Here is a 21,586-nt window from a genome sequence, read left to right on the forward strand (position 1 = left end):
TAAACCCTAGTCTCAATAATGTGGTAGCGTAAACAACCAGGTAAGTTGTACGCTTATATTCTCTTGTGGGGTTCGTGTTGCTTAATTTTGGGTTTTTCTATGTATTCTTTTGTGGACTTTTTGTTGTCATGGCGCTGTCCGTTTTTCTTAGACTTAGGGTTTTAGATTGCCCTCTTCGTATCTTCACTCCCTTTTTACTGATGTTTTGATTTTTAAAAGTTAAACAACTATTCTAAATACCGGGAACTTTCAAATACTTTTTATTTCCATCAATATTCAATAACAATATTTATTTAAAACGATTGCTTATGAAAAAAGAATCGCTAAAACCTTTAGTTTGTATTAAAACGAGTTCCCACCCCTCAACCCCCAACCCCATCTAAAAGGACCAAATTGGGATTGTGTTTAGTTTATATAGAAATTAACACAACTGATTGATAGCTGGGAAAATAGATATTTATTAGTCTCATATAAGGTTATTTAAAATACTTCTACGAATATGGAAAATGATTATTTGGCAAAATTTCCATCCACTTTTTATCCCGCCTGTGATGTTATATCCATCTTTTGCATCTAAATGATATTGCTTACCATTTTATTGAAATAAACTTATATAGTCCTATTTGTATAAATTTTCTGTTATCAAGGAACTATAACGATATGCAATTCCTTGAAATTGTCAAAGATTTTGAAAGCAAAAATCATTGAAATAATGTTATGGTTATGGTTATGTATAATTTGGCACAGCAATTCAAAAATTCAACAAATCCACATTTTTCAGTCATTTGTAACCATTTTTGCGTACTGAATATTTATAAGTTGTAGACAGCAGTTATAAATTATCAAATATTCCACGACAAATCGATTTTCATATCACTGAGAACTGAGACTGCTATTACACTTATCCCTTTTGGGATTTTGAGTCCGGAGCGATTTTCTGATTTGGACGTCTGAGACAATTTTGTATGAAAAAGACTAGAATTAATCAAAGTACTGAAGTACTGAACATCGGATGACCGCAAGTTCTTGTGCATGGATGGTCACAAGCACTTGTCTCAGAAAAAAAAATCACATCTCTATGCCTTAAAGTGAGGTTAAGGTACATAGATATATTTTTTCTGAGACAACTTCGTGCGTTGATGATGAATAAATGACAGGGAATTCAACCTCACCGTAATATCTATTATATTGTAGTGATACAAATCAGTATATACTCTGGTTTGTTGTTATATATTATATAAATATTTGTATATAACAGTTAAGTGTATATATAATTCAGTTTTTCATCCATTTGTATATCATGCTATTCTACTATTCTAATAATAGTGCAGTGCAAGTGCATGGTGTACACTCTTCTGTAATAATTCGATTTTTCTAATAGATTGGATTTGAGTAGGCATTCATATTTTCCCGCAACACGTTCTTGAGATATTCTTCCGCATGCGTTAACACAAATTTTCGGTATTCTTGATTTGTTATTGATATATATATTTCTCACGACAAAACATTTTTCATATCATTTATCTATGTTCTTAAAAACTATTTTCATGAATATTTATTGATGAAATTGATATATAACAAGGATAAGGAATGTTATTTTGCGTTCGGTTATCAGCCAAAAACGAAAGTCTCGTGGGTAGAAATGTCTGTGGCAACAATACACCGGAATGCCCTCACGGTCATCCGATGTAAAAATAAAAATTAGGAGTCCGTTGTTGTGCGTTATACCTGTTACATAAATTTAATACTCAGTCAAACTGCATAAAACGTCTTACGGATTCTTACTAAATCAACGTCCTTGACAAGGTTGAATCAGAACATGGCAAGCCGGTTGCTGAGGAAAGCGATTGTCTGCTTTTCAGAAAAGGTTAAGCGTAATTTACAGAAATTGACAAGATATTTGTAGTATTTTCTTCTTTTTTGTTTGAGCTTGACTAAGAATCAGAAGAAACGCATTTCTATCTGTTCATTGTTCGTCAAAATCAGACTCAGAAAATTGTCATCAGCTCTTTTTCTTAAAGGAACGGATCTATTGCTTTAAATGTATTATGTTTTTTATATGAACAAAATTTGTTGGCTGTGGATCATTTCCGAATTGGCTTACAGATCAGTGCCCTTCACTAAGCAAGTAAAATAGAATAACGTTTGCCCTTGAACAGGTCAGGAATATAGATATTTTGTGGATTAAACCAAAAAGGGGTCTCACTAGTTAGCGACAAGAATAATAATTTTATTATTTAGCTTCAATAAAACTAATTTAGTGGCAAGAAAATAAATTTAGCATCAATATATATCTAAATAATGTTTGTTTTTTTACTATAATATGAAGGGCCATATCGGCATATGTATCTTATATTTTTTTATACGCCCGTTTACGGGACGTATTATGGTATACTGTTGACCGTCTGTCCTTCCGTCTGTCGTCAACATGTCAGACATTAATTCAAAAACACTTTAACCAATATGCATGAAACTTTGGTGAACTGTTTATATCTATTGACTTGAGCTCCCTTTCGTTTTTTATAAAATTGAGATTTACCATTTCCGAGTTTGGGGGTTTTATTCATTAAAAAAGGGGGATTTTCCAGTTTTCGGCCAATAACTCAAAAACAATTTCACCAATTTGCATGAAACTTTTGTGAATTGTTCATATCTATTGACGTGAGCTCCCTTTCGTTTTTTATAAATTTTGGATTTACCGTTTCCGAGTTTTGGGGTTTTATTCATTAAAAAAGGGGGGATTTTCCAGTTTTCAGACAATAACTCAAAACAATTTCACCAGTTATCTATACACATTTCAGAAAACAGTTGATTTCTTCCCCAAATTTCATTCATTGTAAGCTTGCTTTAACTTTTTTAAGTTGCTCTTTCAGAGCAAAGTAACATGCATATGTCATGTCATGTCATTACATGATTTCTCATTTCCTTAGGTTGGCAGCAATGCTGGACTGGTATTTAAAGCAGACCAATAGCTTCATATAACAAGGCCTTGACAAAAAGAAAGCAGTATTTTTTGTCCATCAAAACTCTTGGAACAAATGAAAATGATCTAGGGCTGATAATGTGTTCTACATGTATCTTTCTATCTTCATATTACCACACATAGTCACATGACTATTCATGGAGATTTTATATATTTATTTTTATCTTTTATTTTCAGGTGACCCCACAAAGTCTTACATCATGCAGGCAGATGTCCTCAGGTGTAAGTTTACTTAGTTATATTTATATGATCAAGCAGGAATCCTTGCAACTTGCCAGGGATTTCTCAGTGATTTAGCCAGTGTTCATAATTTTTGTCATTTCAAAAGTCATTTTCAAAATAACAAAAGTACAAATTGTATTTCTGATAAAATTTGTTACTTAGAAATTGAAACAATGAAAAATAAATTCTCTTGTCAGAAAGTCATTTTTACCTTGTAACATAACCATAGTTTGTTGTTACAAGTACAAATTAATTGATTAAAATAGATTTGGTCAGTCAGCATTTTCGATTCGAATAAATTATTCATACGACCACAATTTAAGACATTTGAATATATATAATTAGTGTATGGTAGTTTCATGATAAAATAGTTAATTTACAGAAAGACAAGAATTGTTATAAACTCACGCATTTAAAAACATAGTATTCAGCCACTGTATTCACTTCTATGTATAAGCACCAAAATATGAAAATTCTGTATCAAGCTAATGAATATCTGTCCTGTCCTTCATTGTAGGGCATATAGGTTTTAGGTTCTGGTGCACAGCTAAGTGAGACTTGCTGTGTTTGGGACCTCCATTTGATAATTTTCTATTTTTTTACGGCATTTTTCTCTACTCTTTATATTTTATCACTAATTATTCTCAATACTTTGTTTTTTGTTTACCCATTTTCTATATAAGACAAAACCCTATCTAGACTTAAAAAGCTAAGAACAGGAAATTGTACTCTTTCAATTAAGATCTCTCAGGTTCAAGTGTATTGTATGAGTGGTCTCGGATAATACATAAAACTTTAAAATATCTTAGCAACTATTTTATATGCCAATAGTAGCTATTTCAATGTTAAAATTTTTTGTACAATAGTATTAGTAGCTGTTTTAGGTGTCAAACAGTAATTACAAGTATCCTAATGTGATATATATCTTTTTAAGCACATAAGCTGTTTAGTTTTAATTTTTTTTGTTATATTTTATCATTATGTTTATACTGTTACGCAATTTTATAGTTCGTCTTGCCTTTTCTTTTCATTTCAAAGTATAGAAAATAGCCCCACACAACATTGCTTGAAAAGAGTTTATTTCAATAAAAAACCTTTTTTGAACAATATGGCCTACATATAGATGATCTCTTTGCCACATACACTGAGACAATTTTCTATAGAAAGACCGTTCTCAAGGTACTTCTCTATTAATAGAAATCCAAATTATTATACCAATACATACAAGTTATAACAATAACATGAATAAGGAGGAACTCCGATGATTTCCAATGATACAAACTTCCACCATAGACCAAAGGTCAAGGATGTAACCAACCAAAGGTCACTGTAGATGTACATGTATTATCAAAATCAAATCCTTAAAAAACAACATATTAAATTATACATTATTATATACACAAAAGTCACAAATACTTCTGGGTTATATATATATTGTATATTGGGCATTTGAAAATAGACAATTAACTTTAAAAACATATTATAGTAATATGAATGTTAAACATTGACAGGTTCAGCAGATCACAATGATACCAGGAGATGGAATTGGTCCAGAAATTTCACAGTCTGTAAAAGATATCTTCAGTGCTAGTGGGGTTTGTATCTAAATACTTCATTATACATATATAATGTTAAATCCATTTCAGTATTTTTCTGCATTATTATTGGTTTGGACGGTCCTGCATATTAAAGAGTTAACTTATCAAAACCCTTGGCTAGCAAAGATGTATTACAGTAAGAGGAATCATTATTAAGCATTAATCCATTTTAAAAATAATTCAACTAAATAGTCACTTGAGTAAATTTTTAATAATTTCACATCAAATGTTCTTAGGTCACAGATGAAGTAGAACCCACCTGGAGTGACAGCCAGTATGGAATTCATGGCTTTGATCAAATCATCTGAAGTATCACTTATATGTGTGCTCCCATGGAGTTTAAAATTTACAAACACTTTTATAATTATGAAGAAGGTGCTTGGCCTCTTAACATAACAGCTACAAAGCCAAAGGTCCATCACATTATTATCCATTAACCCCTTTTATTTGTTATATACTACAACCATGACAACACTAGACTCAAGTTTCTCTTTAATTGTAATTTTAGAAATGAACAAGGCTCACCAGCTGAGGGCTGGCTCACGCTACTAGGTATCATTGGCGTAGAAGTCACTGTTAGTAGTACATGTAGTTTGTTGCTGCGGGCAATTCATGCAAAGATAAGTTCTGTAAAGTGGGGCTTCTCGTTACCAGATGTGATTGTAGAGTGTAAGGTTAGCACCTTTTTTCCCGACTGAACCATCCAAAGATATGTTGAATGTTAACGGAACTTTGTCTGTGTTGATTATGTTGAACTTCACAATCTGCTTTCTCAAAAATGTTTTTTTCAACATTGGTTGCAGATAAATTTTGGGTTATTGGTGTTCTCCATCTGATTGCAAGGTTTTTGTGATTCATAAAACTGAAACATTAGGAGGTTGTACCCTTGAAGTTGTTAATGTTTGATACCTTTGATATTCCTAAGGTCTTATTTTAGTCTGTATTGTGTTTTAACCCCCTAGAGACGGCTCTTTGCTCCAGGATAAATAAACCCCTACAGACAGCTCTTTGTTCAAAGGATGAATAAACCCCTACAGACGGCTCTTTGCTCAAAGGATAAATAAACCCCTACAGACAGCTCTTTGCTCAAGGATGAATAAACCCCTAGAGACAGCTCTTTGCTCAAAGGATAAATAAACCCCTACAGGCGGCTCTTTGTTCAAGGATAAATTAACCCCTACAGATGGCTCTTTGTTCAAAGGATGAATAAACCCCTACAGACGGCTCTTTGCTCAAAGGATAAATAAACCCCTACAGACAGCTCTTTGCTCAAAGGATAAATAAACCCCTACAGACAGCTCTTTGCTCAAGGATGAATAAACCCCTACAGACAGCTCTTTGCTCACAGGATAAATAAACCCCTACAGACGGCTCTTTGTTCAAGGATAAATTAACCCCTACAGACAGCTCTTTGCTCAAGGATAAATTAACCCCTACAGACGGCTCTTTGCTCAAGGATAAATAAACCCCTACAGACGGCTCTTTGCTCAAAGGATAAATAAACCCCTACAGACGGCTCTTAGCTCAAGGATAGATAAACCCCTACAGACGGCTCTTTGCTCAAGGATAAATGGGATATGATTCAAGTTATGGCCAATATGGTTTAAGTTAACAGAACATTTTCTTGTCTTTTATTGTCATGTGTCCGGCATCTTTTTGTTATCGCCAACCCCTCACACATTTCACACTGACACCATATTTGAGTTGGGCTGCCATGTTACCACTTTTCTGCCTTAGCTATAATCTTAAGCTTAGAGCTGCTGTATAAAGTTGTTATGCTTGTGTTGGAGGCATTTTGATTGATGTAGTGTATAATTTAGAATTTTGCACATTTTCTGATAAAACAAATGAGGTTAGGCTTTTTTTAAACAATTAATATTTAATTGGTTTAAGTGGTACCTTAGTAATTGAAAAGTTTGGAAAATAGTATTCTGTGCAACAATTACATAATGGGACTGTCCAAGAAATAACTGGTCAGTATATTTCCAAAATTATGGTCTTCAGTTTTTGAAGGTTTGGGTCATCAACCATAGTTCTTAATGGGGATTACAAATGTAACATTTGCTTTATAGGAATTGCTTTATTAATCCCCTACCAACGAAGTCGAAGGGGACTTTAGGTTTGCACTCTGTCAATCTGTCCATCCGTCAGTCCGGCAAATCAGTTTTCCACACTTTTTTTCTTCATGCTTGAAGATATTGATTTGATATTTGGTGTATTGATTTATCATGACCAGTTACAGATCAAGTTCAAATTTTGTACCGGTCTGGTGATTTTGTGCAGAGTTATGGTCCTTTGACTTCGAAAATTCACTCAAATAATCAGTTTTCAGCATTTATTTTTTTGCCATTCTTGAAGATATTGGTTTGATAATTGGTAAATAGTTTTTACCATGACAAGTTACAGATCAAGTTCAAATTTTGTTCCGGTCTGATAATTTTGTGCAAAGTTATGGTCTTTGGACTTCGAAAATTCACTCAATCAGTTTTCCGCATATTTTTTTCTTCATCCTTGAAGATATTGATTTGATATTTTGTGTATTATTTTATTATGACAAGTTACGGTCCAAGTTTGAATTTTGTTCTGGTCTGATGATTTTGTGCAGAGTTATGGTCCTTGGACTTAGAAAATTCACTTAAATAATCAGTTTTCAACACTTTTTTTCGTCATGCTTGAAGATATTGACTTGATATATGTTATATAGTTTACACCATTACAAGTTATAGATCAAGTTAGCATTTTGTTCCAATACAATGAATTTTTAACCGGTAGGGGACTATGTATTGCCATGCAATACTCACAGAATGCTTGTTACAGTATTTTTTAAGAAATTTCAAATTGAGTTTTTTTTTAATTTTACCCCTGTGTGCTATTTTTTTAGCCTAAGCAACCATGGTGGTTTAATGACAGAGTCATGGGACATAATTTGTTAAATTCTCTCCCTTTGGATGATGAAGGCCAAGTAAAATTACAATTGGCCAAGTGGTTTCAAACTTGTTCAGAACACTGAAAACAAACGGCAGATGTCAAGTGATGGCAAAAGCTGACATTGGTTCTTTTCGTCAACTGTGCTAAAAGAAGTCTATTTTATATTTCTCAAAAATATTAACATGCACAACTTTTATTTAAAAAAAAAAAACAGCAATGCAATGGTTTAAATATTTTACTGACAACAGCTAACTGAATTTTCCTATTGCCTAGTTCCTGCTGTTTAAAATCTCTGCTTATAAGTTATGTAATACTGGTTACTTCATTCTAATATGTAATGTAAATTCATTATTATTTCTGGGATACCAATTTTGTGGATTTCATGGGTATAGATATACCACGAATTCAAATGTACAAAGAAGAATAAATTGTCTATAGGCTTGTATGCAAACTTTAGCAAAATCATGAAATCTAATATCCATGAAAATACAATTGTCCCTAAATCCACAAAAATTTGTAGTGATCAGGAAATTGTGAAAAACTATTATATACTGTAATACATAATATGCTTTCAAAAATCTACTTAATTTACAGGTACCTGTGGAATGGGAGGATGTTGATGTAACCCCAGTAAAAGGTCCTGATGGAAACTTTAGACTACCTCAAAAAATATTTGACTCTATGAGTAGAACAAAGGTTGGACTGAAAGGTCCATTAGCAACACCAGTAGGCAAAGGTCACCAGTCGTTGAATTTAGCACTTAGGAAGTAAGTCAAAATAAAAGGTTGTGCAAACATGTATTAATGATTGTAATTTATTCAGTATGTACTGTAAATTTAGAAATTATTGCATGCATTTATTATTGCGAATTTTGTAGAAAGGACTAAAATGCGAGATTAATTATTGCGATTTCAGAAAAATGTACATACAGTTATATGTATCAGATATAAGAATGCGAGTTCTTATTAATGCGATACTCTTTCAGTCGCATTTATCGCATTAATAAAAACCTCGCATTAATTTCTGAATTTACAGTATTATTAAGTGAAATGAGATAAAAATTTATGTTCAGACATATACAATATGCTTTGGACTAAGTGTTGTATCAATTGATGTTTTAATGGGATTACTTTTTCTATGTATTTATTAAATTTCATGGCAGTGGAGGAAAACAGTGTCAGGCTTGCAAAAAAGAAAGGTGGATTGAAACAAGTACTATCATAATACAAAAAGTTATTCATTTATATCAGATCTAAGGAAATTCCCTGTTTTATATATTCTGTGTAATATTTCAAAAGCTCATCTTCATGTCAGTCTGTCTGTTTCTCCTTCACACTTCTGGTTTCTGAGGATAAATAGAGAAACACTTTTTTTTAAATCAGACCACTAAACTTAAGACAGGTTAATTTCAATTTTTTGTTGTTTTCAATTATACTGTTCCTGAGTTATGGCACTTGCTTGTTGGAAAGAGAACTGCTTTTTATTTAATTTATACGAAATTTGAATGGAATGTTTTGACCACTAATGACAGGTTAAGTTTGATTTTCATTGGTTTCATTCTTACCTTTCCAGAGTTATGGTACTTTATTGTTGGAAAACTTCAAAATTTGGTTTCCATATTGCTTTTTGAAATTAATTTGAATTTTGATGGAATGTTTTAGACCACTAAAGACCTGTTAAATTTGATTTTTGTTGTTTTTACTTTACCACTCCACTATGAGTTATGGCACTTGATTGTTGGAAAAATTCGAAATTTTGTGGTTTCCATAAAATAAATGGAGAAAACCTTTTTAAAATTAATTAATTGAAAATTTGAAAGGAATATTTTGGACCACTAAACAAAATCTCAGTTGCTGCGAGCGGGGGGGGATATGTGATAACTAGATCACTCTCTTAAGTTCAAAATTGCTGTATAACTATAACAAAAGAGATGTTTTATAACAAATAATCTGAAAACATTTGATCTTATTTCAGAGCTTTTACATTATATGCCAATGTTAGACCATGTAAATCTATAGAAGGTTTCAAAACACCTTACAACAATGTAGATCTGGTGACAATTAGAGAAAATACTGAAGGAGAATATAGTGGAATAGAACATATAGTAAGTCTATAGAATAGAATAGAATAGAATAGAATAGAATAGAATAGAATAGAATAGAATAGAATAGTGTTTATTGCTAATCACAGGGCACAAAGCTGAGATGAGTAATTACATTAAATTTATATACAATGATTACAATGATTCAATAAACAATAGGAAAAATAAAATAAAAACTAAGAGGTGGATATGTTTGGACATATATGAAAAATAACATGAATAAACTATAGTAGAAATAGAATCCATTGAGGTGTATGTTTCAAAAGAATGTATTATGTTCCTTTTCAGATTTATTGTCATATTGCTTTATATAAACCAGAAAGTTTTTGATTACTTTTGATGGAATTTAAAGCACAGTATTACATTTCAGGAGCATAGCTTAAATCATGTATTCACACAGTATTGTGATATCAGTATTATAATACTAGAAAATCAAGGTTTGTTAATGGAGTTTGATTTAAAAATCATTCACAAAATAAAATATCAATGGTTTCAAATTGGATATTAGTGAGAAACATGTATTCCTTTGTATGTTATTAATATGGAGTGGTAAGAAAGGCTAGTTGCAATCTTTTTTGCTCTGTAGAAAGCCTGTGAATAAGAAAATATGACTTTTTTATCGACTGAATATTGAGTTGTTCGTGACAAACTGTCGCTCACAACTCTACTGGCCTTTTTGAACATAATAGTGTCCTTAAATCAGTGGGGCAGTTCTATCATAAATTTCATGTACAGGTCTAGTACTTCCAGTTGTCAGGACAATATTTATTACCCAATAATAAAGTATCTATGGAAAATGTTACAAATGTGTTATTAGAAAATTACCTACTGAAGAAAAGTGCAATAGTCTCACCAAATAAAGCAAGAGTCATGGTATTTTTTCATTAGATGTCTGAAGGAACAAATAATTGAGACATAACTTTTATTTCAGATTGTTGATGGTGTAGTGCAAAGTATTAAATTGATAACAGAAGAAGCATCAATGAGAGTTGCAGAGTATGCATTCAAGTATGCAAGAGATAATAACAGGGATTCAGTTACTGCTGTACATAAAGCAAATATCATGTATGTATGTCACACTGTCAACATATACCGAACAGATTTATAATGTGCTTTAGATTAGTGGAGAAAAAAAACCCAGTTATTTGAATGGTTTATTCCAGTTTCTCAGTTATTACTCACTGTAACTGATGCCTCAGTTATTTTTGCTTTGTAAATTCAATGTAAGACACACTTGCTAGTCCTAACAGTTACTGTTGCACCTTGACTTCTATATACCTGAAACATTGCTGTGTGTCCACTTTTCTTAGACATAAGTAAAGTCCTTATTTTAAAATAAGGTCCTTATTTATATCGCTTGAGATGGTTTAGGCTGGTTTTTATACGACCGCAAAATATTGGTATGACGTTGGCGTTGTCGTCGTCCGAAGACACATTGGTTTTCGCACTCTAACTTTAGTTTAAGTCAATGGATCTCTTTGAAATTTTACCATAAGGTTCAATACCACAAAAGGAAGGTGGGGATTGATTTTGGGGGTTATGGTACCAACAGTTAAGGAATTAGGGGCCAAAAAGGGGCCAAAAATAAGCATTTTTGTAACTTCCAGACATAACTTGTGTGTTAGTTTATGGATCTCTCTGACATTGTACCACAAGGTTCCATATCACAAAGGGAATGCTGGGATTGATTTTTGGGATAATTGCCTCCAAATCTTAGGAATTAGGGGCCAAAAAGGGGCAAAAAACAAGCATTTTTCTAGTTTCATGACAATAACTTGTGTGTAAGTTTATGGATCTCTCTGACATAGTACCACAAGGTTCCATATCACAAAGGGAATGCTGGGATTGATTTTGGGGGTAATTGCCTCCAAATTTTAGGAATAAGGGGCCAAAAAGGGGCAAAAAACAAGCAGTTTTCTAGTTTCATGACAATAACTTGTGTGTAAGTGTATGGATCTTTATGAAATTGTACTACAAGGTTCCATATCACAAAGGGAAAGCTGGAATGGAGTTTGGGGGTAATTGCCCAAAACGTTTAGGAATAAGGGGCCAAAAATAAGCATTTTTCTACTTTCCAGATCATAACTTGTGTTCAAGTGTATGGATCTCTCTGAAATTGTACTGCAAGGTACCATACCACGAAGGGAAGGCTGGGATTGATTTTGGGGGTAATTGCCTCAAAATTTTAGGAATTAGGGGCCATAAAGGGGCAAAAAAACAAGCATTTTCCTAGTTTTAGGACAATAACTTGTGTGTAAGTGTATGGATCTTTATGAAATTGTACTACAAGGTTCCATATCACAAAGGGAAAGCTGGAATTGAGTTTGGGTTAATTGCCCTAAATGTTTAGGAATTTGGGGCCAAAAAGGGACAAAAAAACAAGCATTTTTCTAGTTTCCAGACAATAACTTGTATTCAAGTGTATGGATCTCTCTGAAATTGTACTGCAAGGTACCATACCACAAAAGGAAGGCTGGGATTGAGTTTGGGGTGATGAATCATAAGGGGGTTCAAAAAATTTGGGGGGGGGGGGGGGGGTTTCCTTTTTTTTCTTTAAAATTTTCCATTTTAAATTGGTTATTTCTGATTTATTATAAAAGCAAATAATAATGATATGGTTTGAATAGGTAAATTTAAATTTTTAAGTTCTTAGACCACATTCATTCTGTGTCAGAAACCTATGCTGTGTCAAATATTTAATTGCAATCCAAATTCAGTGCTGTATCAAGCTTGAATGTTGTGTCCATACTTGCCCCAACTCTTCAGGGTTCGACCTCTGCGGTCGTATCAAGCTGCGCCCCCAGCAGAGCATTTTATTTTTTTTTATCTGATTTTATAATTTTGGTCATCTGTAAACCTTAAGGATTTTACTATATATGCAGCCAAACTTTTGTCTTATTTTCTTTTGCTTTGATGCTTTCCAGGTTCAGAATTATCTTAAACTGTCTATTATCCTTCATGCATTTAGTCAGTTCTCTAGTAATGATATCTAACTTTGTAAATTTAGGCGAATGTCTGATGGACTGTTCTTGAAATGCTGTCGACATGTAGCTGAAAAAAATCCTGATATGAAATTTAGAGAAATGTATTTAGACACAGTTTGTTTAAATGTAAGTATAAAAATATTTCATTTTCATGTACATTCCAGCCTAAAAAACTATAACTCAAAAACTAGTCATTTTGAGAAGATGCTTTCACTTTGAATTTAGGTTAAGAAAAAATACAATCTACATTAGATGGAACCTTGCAAGTGTTCAGGTGAAATTTATATTAAATGTTAAACTATTTCCCTGTTTATTTTAGATGTTGACTGCTTGATATAAGAACTGAGGCATTATGAAATAATTTTGAAAATAAAAATGGACAAAATATGTACTCGAATATTATTTCTTTAAACGTTCTGAGTCTAGCTCACACAGTTACAAAATAACAGTATACGCAAGTACTGCTTCACTCAGTTAAACAACTTTTACATCTATAGATTAATAGTGTTTCATGATTCAATCTCATCAATGGGCAATAGCCCTTAGATAAAATGTTGCTGAGAAACTAACTTTAATTTGAAAGTCTTTAGATAATCTGTTTATCACTATTTTACTAGTCAACATCAATGTTGTTAGTTTTACATCATCACATTCTTGCTCTGCTTACAACAAAAACCCATCTCTGTTGAGTAGTGCGAGATGGAAAATTATCCTTAAGAAAGTTGTTGTCTTCTAAGTTTCTTAAATGTTAACACATTATATTTTTAGATGGTACAAGATCCTACACAGTTTGATGTTTTAGTAATGCCAAATCTGTATGGTGATATTTTAAGGTATGGTGAAATACTTTAGAAATTATTGATGATTTATCATTATTATTTTGTAGCATTGTTATTATTATAATTATTTTACCATAAATAATTTTGCAATTACGTTGTCTCTTTCAATTGTTCGACGAAGAAATATTATCATCACACTGTTCACAGGAACTACTGTACAGATTAACCTCATATTTGGGTCATCAGCTGGACAGTCATGAGTGGTAACATTTAAGCACTTTTGGGAATTGTCTGACACCTACTGCCTGTTTGCCGATACTAAGAATTTTCAATATGTTGAATGAACAAATATTTTCGTCACACTTTTGTGGGGAACAACTGAATAAATTTACTTCATATTAGGTAACAAGCTTGACAGTGCTTACAGTTTATTCAGCTTATCTGTTGTCCATGAATTTGTCCTTCTTACTAATAATTTTTTCATAAGAAATTAAAAAAAAATTATTAATTAAACTATTTCCATGTAAACAAAAGGTGATTGGATAATTTCTAGAATTTTCAATGCTGAAAATTTATATATTTATTGTTAAACATTCCTGTAATTTTTATCTAACAGACAATAAAGGTTAATTATTTTTTTTTTCAGTGATCTCTGTGCTGGATTAATTGGAGGCTTAGGAGTGACACCTAGTGGCAATATTGGAGAGGATGGTGCTATCTTTGAATCGGTAACCTAAATATCATTGTTTATATATAAAATCATATTGAAAATTGTACCATCAGGATTGGGGATTGGGATAGCAACTTGCAACTTGAAAGTTTTTAAGTCAAGAGATGGGTGAAGGTTATAATAACTGACTTGGAAAGAAAGTAGCAAGTTGAGAGAGCAACCTTAGTACAATCAAACATAAAAGACATTTAGAGGTCAATATTTAGTGTTCTCTATGCACAGTTTTTTGTCTTGCCTGTAACGAAATTCGCGGAAAGCGAGACATAGGGATTGCTTTTCCGGCGATGGCGTCTATAATTGAGAAGTTTTCTGCTTAAGTTAGTTTAATAAGATCTACTTGTGATAGATCAATGATATTTTGTATAGAGTCGCATTACTATCAGTACATAATCAGTTTGACAACTATTTTGAAGCCCTGCTCCCTATGACATGGTCCAGTGACTTTGAATTGATTAGCAATTTTCGATGTTCAGTTTTTCTGCTGAAGTCAGTTTGATAAGAACTACTTGTGATAGATCAATGCTATTTTGTATAAAGTTGCATTACTATCGGTACATATCAGTTTGACACTATTTTGAGACCCTGCCCCCCTAGGACATGGTCCAGTGACTTTGAATTAATGAGCAAGTTTCACTGTTAAGTTTTTATGCTTAAGTTATATTGATACGAACTTACAATAAACAACTATATTTTCTATAAAGTTACATTACTGACTGTAAATCTCAGTCTGTCGACCATTTTCACGCCCTGCCCACTAGATCATGGTCCAAAGACTGAATTAATAAGCAATGTTGCTGTCCATCAGACCATCTTTTTATAAATTTTATGCCGATAGGCGAGACATATCTCTGTGTCAACAGTCTATGTTGCTCATACTTTGAAAAGGTGAGGACATGGCTTGAAGAAGCTGTGTATGGGTACTTAATTGAAAGCCCATTTTATGAAAGTTAATTCAACTTAAATGAACTCTGGTTAACCTTATAATCCATCAAAAGCATAGTCTCTGCTGTAACATTTGAAGGCTCTAAAACCATCACTACTTTTTAAATAATACACTTCAACTTATTGGTACATATGAATTAAATTCAACTTATTAACTTGAATGAACCCTATAATCCTTCAAAAGTGATAGCACCATCACTACCTATAAAATACCGGTACTGCACTGCCATACACTTGTTCATATTGTATATCATATATAAATATTTTGTTTTATTTTGAATTGATTATTTATAGCATCATTTCTTTAAATTCTGTCCATGCACATAGAATACAAGTTGTGGGATGTTTTACAATTGTTGCTAGTCCGGGTTGTTTAACACTCATTGATAGTACCATATCTGGAAGGAGTAAAGGAACTTTATCATTCCTTATTTTATTTGTATAGTCACAGCTCTTAATTTTGTCCGTGACAGGTACTTTTCTGTTTACAGGTGCATGGTACTGCCCCAGACATAGCTGGTCAGGACAAGGCAAATCCTACAGCTTTATTACTTAGTGCAGTTATGATGCTTAGATATCTAGGTTACACAGAACATGCTCGTAAAATAGAGTCTTCAGCATTTGAAGTTATTAAAGAGGGAAAGGTATATTAACTCATTTGGACAAATATTATTTCTTTTCTACGATGTTTTTAATTTTTTTATGTTTTTGTTTTAAAAGTAGGAAAATATGCATAAAATATGATCTTTTGAAGAGCACTCCCATTTGAAAATTTGGGCTGTACCATAAATGTTTGTTTGAAGAGAACAGTCCTTAGAAAATTTGAACAGACATTGTGATTTTGATAAACTTATATAATTTTCTTTGAGAATGACACTTAATTTTACCTTTTTGAAGTGAAATATCACTGTCCCTCTTACGTCAATAAGCAGCTAAGATAAGAATTTTCAAAATGCAAAAACATATTTTAAAAATCTTCAGATTTAGAAAAAAGGGAATAGATATATTATAGCACAAAAACTTCAAAAAATGGTATAAATGCAGGAATTGGAATGTGGCATTTGAAATTTTGAAAGGTAACGGTCCTACACTAACAATAAAAGGCTCCTTGCTCATCCTAGACATGTACCAGGAAGAATATTTACCCTCATCCAGGCCATGCCAAATGTTAATCTGTGGAAGTGGGGTAAAAAAGCGGAAACAACTTAACCTATGAAAAATTTACCTAGAGGACATAAATTGTTTAATTAAATTATGGTAAAGTAACATTTTGTGTTAACTTTTAAGTGAAATAATAGACAAAATAGTGGACTACCTGTATTCTTAAATGCCAGAATTATGTTTCAACTCAAATATATAATCAGCTTGATAAACTAAAATTTCTGTTTTTAGGTTTTGACTGGCGATTTAGGAGGATCTTCAAAGTGTTCAGAATTAACTCAAGAAATTTGTCGGAAGGTTCAGAGCATGGAATAGCATATCTTATCTATTTGACATTATTTTGCAATAGAATTATTATAGATATTTTTAATATGACAGCCATTTTCAGTTTTGTGTTCAGTATTTTTTAATAAATTTAATGAAAGCATATCATTTATATGATCATATTATACAACTTTAAAAGATGTAAATGGAATATCATCAGTCATGAACTTCAGGCATAAAGATGATGAAAATTCAGGAAAAGAGAAGATTTATTGTTATTTCCATCGTTAAACAAATTGTATGATTACAAACTTCATGTAACTGAATGAATTCTGAAATTGATTGTATTTTGTTATTTATTAGATGTTCCTAGTATCCCATGTGATATTTTATTTTTTCAATTATATGAAAAAAATATTTAAGTATTTCACTATATTGTGTTCCTCACTTCTAAACCAAACAAAAAGAAGAAAAAAATAATTTGATATATTGTTCAAGTAACATTCATTTTTGACATCTTGATGGCATCAATACTTAAATGTCGGCCAACAAGATATTTTGCTACAAGTTGTCTAATAAAAAGATGTTGATGTTGGTAAAATATCGATTTATGTAAGACCTTGACTTATATCTAATTTCCCCCAAAACCAATGTTTGAAATGGATTTAGGTCAAATATGTCAAGTTCAACATGTTTATGACATCATAGTTACATCACAACAACTGATATTTCGGTTCTGAAGTTTTCCAGATCACATCATCTTATTCATTTATGAATAGAACTAAACATGATTTTGAAAGGATTAAAAAAATTTACTTTTTTGAAATTTCATGGCCGAAATAATGTTTCTTACCAAACTTCCTCCTTTTGTATATACAACTAGTCTTTTCTGTGATCACATGGTTAATTATAGTACAGAGCTCTTGAAATATTTGATGTTTGCTCTCTTAAAAGTTTTATTTATAACTGTTTCTTATACTGGTACAATAAAATCTCATGTAAATAGATATTTGTGACATTAAAATTTTTTCCAAAAGAATGTTTTTCTCTTCCTAAGTCCACAGCTTATGTCGATCAAAGTATTCTATTAAAAATAAACATTTACAAATTTAGAGTTTAGGCTGTATGCCAATTTCAAACTGGCCGCTGAATGCCGAACAAGCTTTTATCAATCCATTTTTCAAGTATTTTTAATTGCACAGAACATATTACATCGAGTGAGTCAAGTAAATGTATAAGGAATACTTTACAAGTTTCTGTTTAAAAGAGGTACATAGAAAATTTACCATACATCTTTATATAGATTTATTTATTAAGTACAATGAGGAAGATGTGTTGTATTTTGACAAGTGAATGTTATTGTTAGTTTATTTAAGTTTTGTTTTATGTCATGAATCCAATAAATCATTTTAACCTCTTAAAGGAGTTATTTCTATATTTTGTAGATTTAGTACTATCTCCTGGTCCATTTTCGTTCCCACGGGGGCATAGTATTCTCTCGTTAGTTTCTACGTTTATCCATCTGTCCCTGTTATTACTAGTCGTGAAAGAACTTTGTCAAAACAATCTATATATTGATCACAAATTTTCATGCAGTTTGATTTATTTCTACCAGAGTTGCTGTAACAACCCCTTCTGATATAAAGAAAGTTACCAGTATACAGTATATAGTTATTGAACACCATAATCGAGGGGGGAGATGATTGTACTGTTTTACTGATAATATTTTCATGAATTAAAAACAATACTAATAAAATAAGTGAGGTGCAAACTTATTTTCATCAAAAATACATTGTAAGACTTTTATAGGCCTATTTTTGTCTCGCCTTGACAGAGTCAAAAAGCGAGACATATGTATGCTGTTGTCGGCGGCGGCAACAGCGGCTCCAACAATGTATTAGTTTGTGATTAGGTCTAGTTCATGGTGAACCACTAGTGGTATGTCAATGATATTTGGTATGCATTTGTATTAGCATTGGCACATCTCATTACCATGGAGATTATTTGGCCCTGCCCCCTCAGTCAAGGTCTATTGACTTTGAAACTTTGCTTAGTTTACATGTATTAGTTTGTGATTAGGTCAGTTTAAGGGTAACTGTTAGTGATAGGTCAATGATAATTGGTATGCAGTTGTATAAGCATTAACACATCTCATTTCCATGGAGAATATTTGGTCCTTACCCCTCAGTCAAGTTCTATTGACTTTGAAACTTTTGCTTAGTTTACATGTATTGGTTTGTTATTAGGTCAATTCAGATGAACCACTAATGTTAAGTCAATGATATTCGGTATGCAAATTTATTGGCATTTGCAAGTTTCATTTCCATGGAGATTATATAACCCCAACCCCTAATTATGGTTCATTGACTTTGAAACTTTTACATAGTTTACAAGTTAATGTTTGTGTTTAGGTTTGTTTAAAGGGAACGACTTATGAAAAGTCAATGGTATTTGGTTTGCAGTTGTATTAGCATTGGCACATCTCATTTCCATGGAGATTGTTTAGCCCTGTACCTTCAGTCATGGTTCATTGACTTTGAATATTTGCATAACTTACATGTTAAAGTATTGCTATTTTAATTTCAACATTTGCATTATCAAAATAACAAATAGGCGAGACATATCTCTGTGTTAACAGTTTATTTATAGATAAGAACAGCTCATAAACTGAAATAACTGCCTCTGTGGTCTGGTGTTGTGTGTTGAAAATAGGTATTTACTACTTTACCACTAAGCACACAGCATTTAGATGTTGGAGCATAGACTGGTCGGATTGATTTCCAAAAAATGTGTCCTGGTAGGTTGACATGTCTTCATATGAACTTACCTTGTGAACTATCAGGCTAAAAATATGGTTAAGCATGTTGGTCTAGTACAATGCTGGTTTTATTGTCTCGCCTGCGACAAAAGTAGCAAAATGCTAGTCATAGGGACTATAATCTGGAGGCGACAGCTTAAACTATTTGTATAAGGTGGTAGAAGATCTGGATGCTTCATACCTAGTATGAAGATGCCTTATGCTACAAAATTTCCGTCTGTCATATACCTTTTGTCCTTGACCTCATTTTCATGGTTCAGCAACTGCTTGAAAAATTTTATAAGAATTATACAATGCAAAATTTTTGCCGCCATATAATAGTATGACGTCAACGTTGTCCAAAAACATTTGGTTTCCAGACAATAACGTGATTATCACAAAATGGATCTCTATGAAATCGTACCACAAGATTCCATACCACACATGGAAAGTTGGGATTGATTTTGGGGCTATTGTCCTAACTGTTTAGGAATAAGGGGCCAAAAACAAGCATTTTCAGGTTTCCGGGTTATAACTTGAGTATAAGTCTATGGACTTATATAAAATAGTACCACAACGTTTCATACCAAAAAGGAAAAGTTGGGTTTGATTTTGGGGGTTATGGCCCTAAATGTTCAAGAAAATGAGGCCAAACATAGTTTTGTGATACTGTGTATAAATTGCTTATTTCTTGGCCAATTTCAATGGCGTTTCAAAGTCTTGAATACTTGGGGTTCTTTGATATGCTGAATCTAACTGTATTTTGATTTTGATTACGGGTTCCGTTTTTAAATTGGTCCACACTGAGGTCCAAAGGGTCCAAAATTTAACTTTGTATGATTTCATAAAAAATTGAATTATTGGAGTTTTTTGATATGCTGAATCTAACTAAGTATTTAAATTTTGGATATTGTGCCATAACAGGTAAATGTCCAATTTCAAATTTTTAAGTTCTTGGACCACATTCATCCTGTGTCAGAAACCTATGCTGTGTCAAATATTTAATCACAAAATCCAAATTCAGAGCTGTATCAAGCTTGAATGGTGTGTCCATACTTGCCCCACCTATTCAGGATTCAACCTATGCGGTCAGATCAAGTTGCGCCCTCTGGGTCATTTTGTTTTTCATATGAAATACTCACTTATTATAAGTAAAAGATAACTATATTTGGTTTATAATGCAGCTAGAACACTTGTTGTCTTTGTCAACGAAATATAGTAACAAAGTGATGTTCGAGGTCGATTTCATAGTACATCGCTTTTCTTCACAATTTTGGGTTTGCTTAGGGGTGGAAAATTCGTTTTATTCTTGTGTTAACATTTTCATAACTTATTGAAGCCATTTTAAGCTGCAGTATAAAAACAGTATTAGGTCAATGTCAGAAATATATCAACTTTTTTGTATTTGGCACAAAACAGTAGAGGAGCTCGGATACCTCGCCTTTCCTCAGTTCCTAAGCCTCATACAAAAAAAGTTTGATATTTTTCTGAAATTGGCCTTATCTTGCCTATATGTGTGATCCTTGCAAGGTCTACATGTCCGTCAGACAGAGTTCTCCTTACCTTGACCCCATTTCATGGATCAATGATCAAGGTTACGTTTACATGGCCAAGTTCGTATTTCATATATTATAAGAAAAGAGTCAACTATATTAGGCGTGTAGAATGATTGCATGTTCGACTGGCAGGTAACCTTGACCTCATTTTCATGGTTCATTGGTCAATTGTAAGTTTTTGTGGTTTGGTCTGTTTCTTAGATACTGTAAGCAATGGGGCCCTATATTTGGTCAGAGACATATGTCCGATTTGGCGAATGGAATGATTGTATGGTGTACATGTTGTCTGGCAGGGATCATATGCCATTGACCTCATTTGTATGGCTCATTGATCAATGTTCATTTTTTTTTGTAATAAAGGTTGTTTCTCATATACTAGTGATATAAGCAATAGGCTAACTATATTCAGCGTATAGTATGAAATTCAGTCATAAGTAAAGCAGGCGAGACATTTAAGCGTTTGACTCAGGCTTGTATTCATATCACATTAATATGTTCTCTCGATATGCATGCAATATTTTCTACTTTACAAAAATACCAA

The 21,586-nt window shown here is 32.5% G+C and overlaps 1 protein-coding gene across 1 annotated transcript; it reads left to right on the plus strand.

Annotated features, from left to right (window-relative positions):
• Positions 1-1,788: 1,788 nt before the first annotated feature.
• On the plus strand, positions 1,789-18,114 carry LOC127734550 (isocitrate dehydrogenase [NAD] subunit alpha, mitochondrial-like). The gene is made up of 11 exons (XM_052244484.1): positions 1,789-1,867; positions 3,161-3,205; positions 4,717-4,800; positions 8,326-8,498; positions 9,706-9,835; positions 10,764-10,897; positions 12,840-12,942; positions 13,585-13,649; positions 14,242-14,323; positions 15,759-15,911; positions 16,660-18,114. Exons 1-11 carry the CDS (start codon positions 1,820-1,822, stop codon positions 16,741-16,743), a joined length of 1,101 nt encoding a protein of 366 aa, XP_052100444.1. The 5' UTR covers positions 1,789-1,819; the 3' UTR covers positions 16,744-18,114.
• The last annotated feature ends 3,472 nt before the right edge of the window (positions 18,115-21,586 follow it).

The sequence above is a fragment of the Mytilus californianus genome, unplaced genomic scaffold (assembly GCF_021869535.1).
Source record: "Mytilus californianus isolate M0D057914Y unplaced genomic scaffold, xbMytCali1.0.p SCAF_3, whole genome shotgun sequence".
NCBI lineage: Eukaryota > Metazoa > Mollusca > Bivalvia > Mytilida > Mytilidae > Mytilus > Mytilus californianus.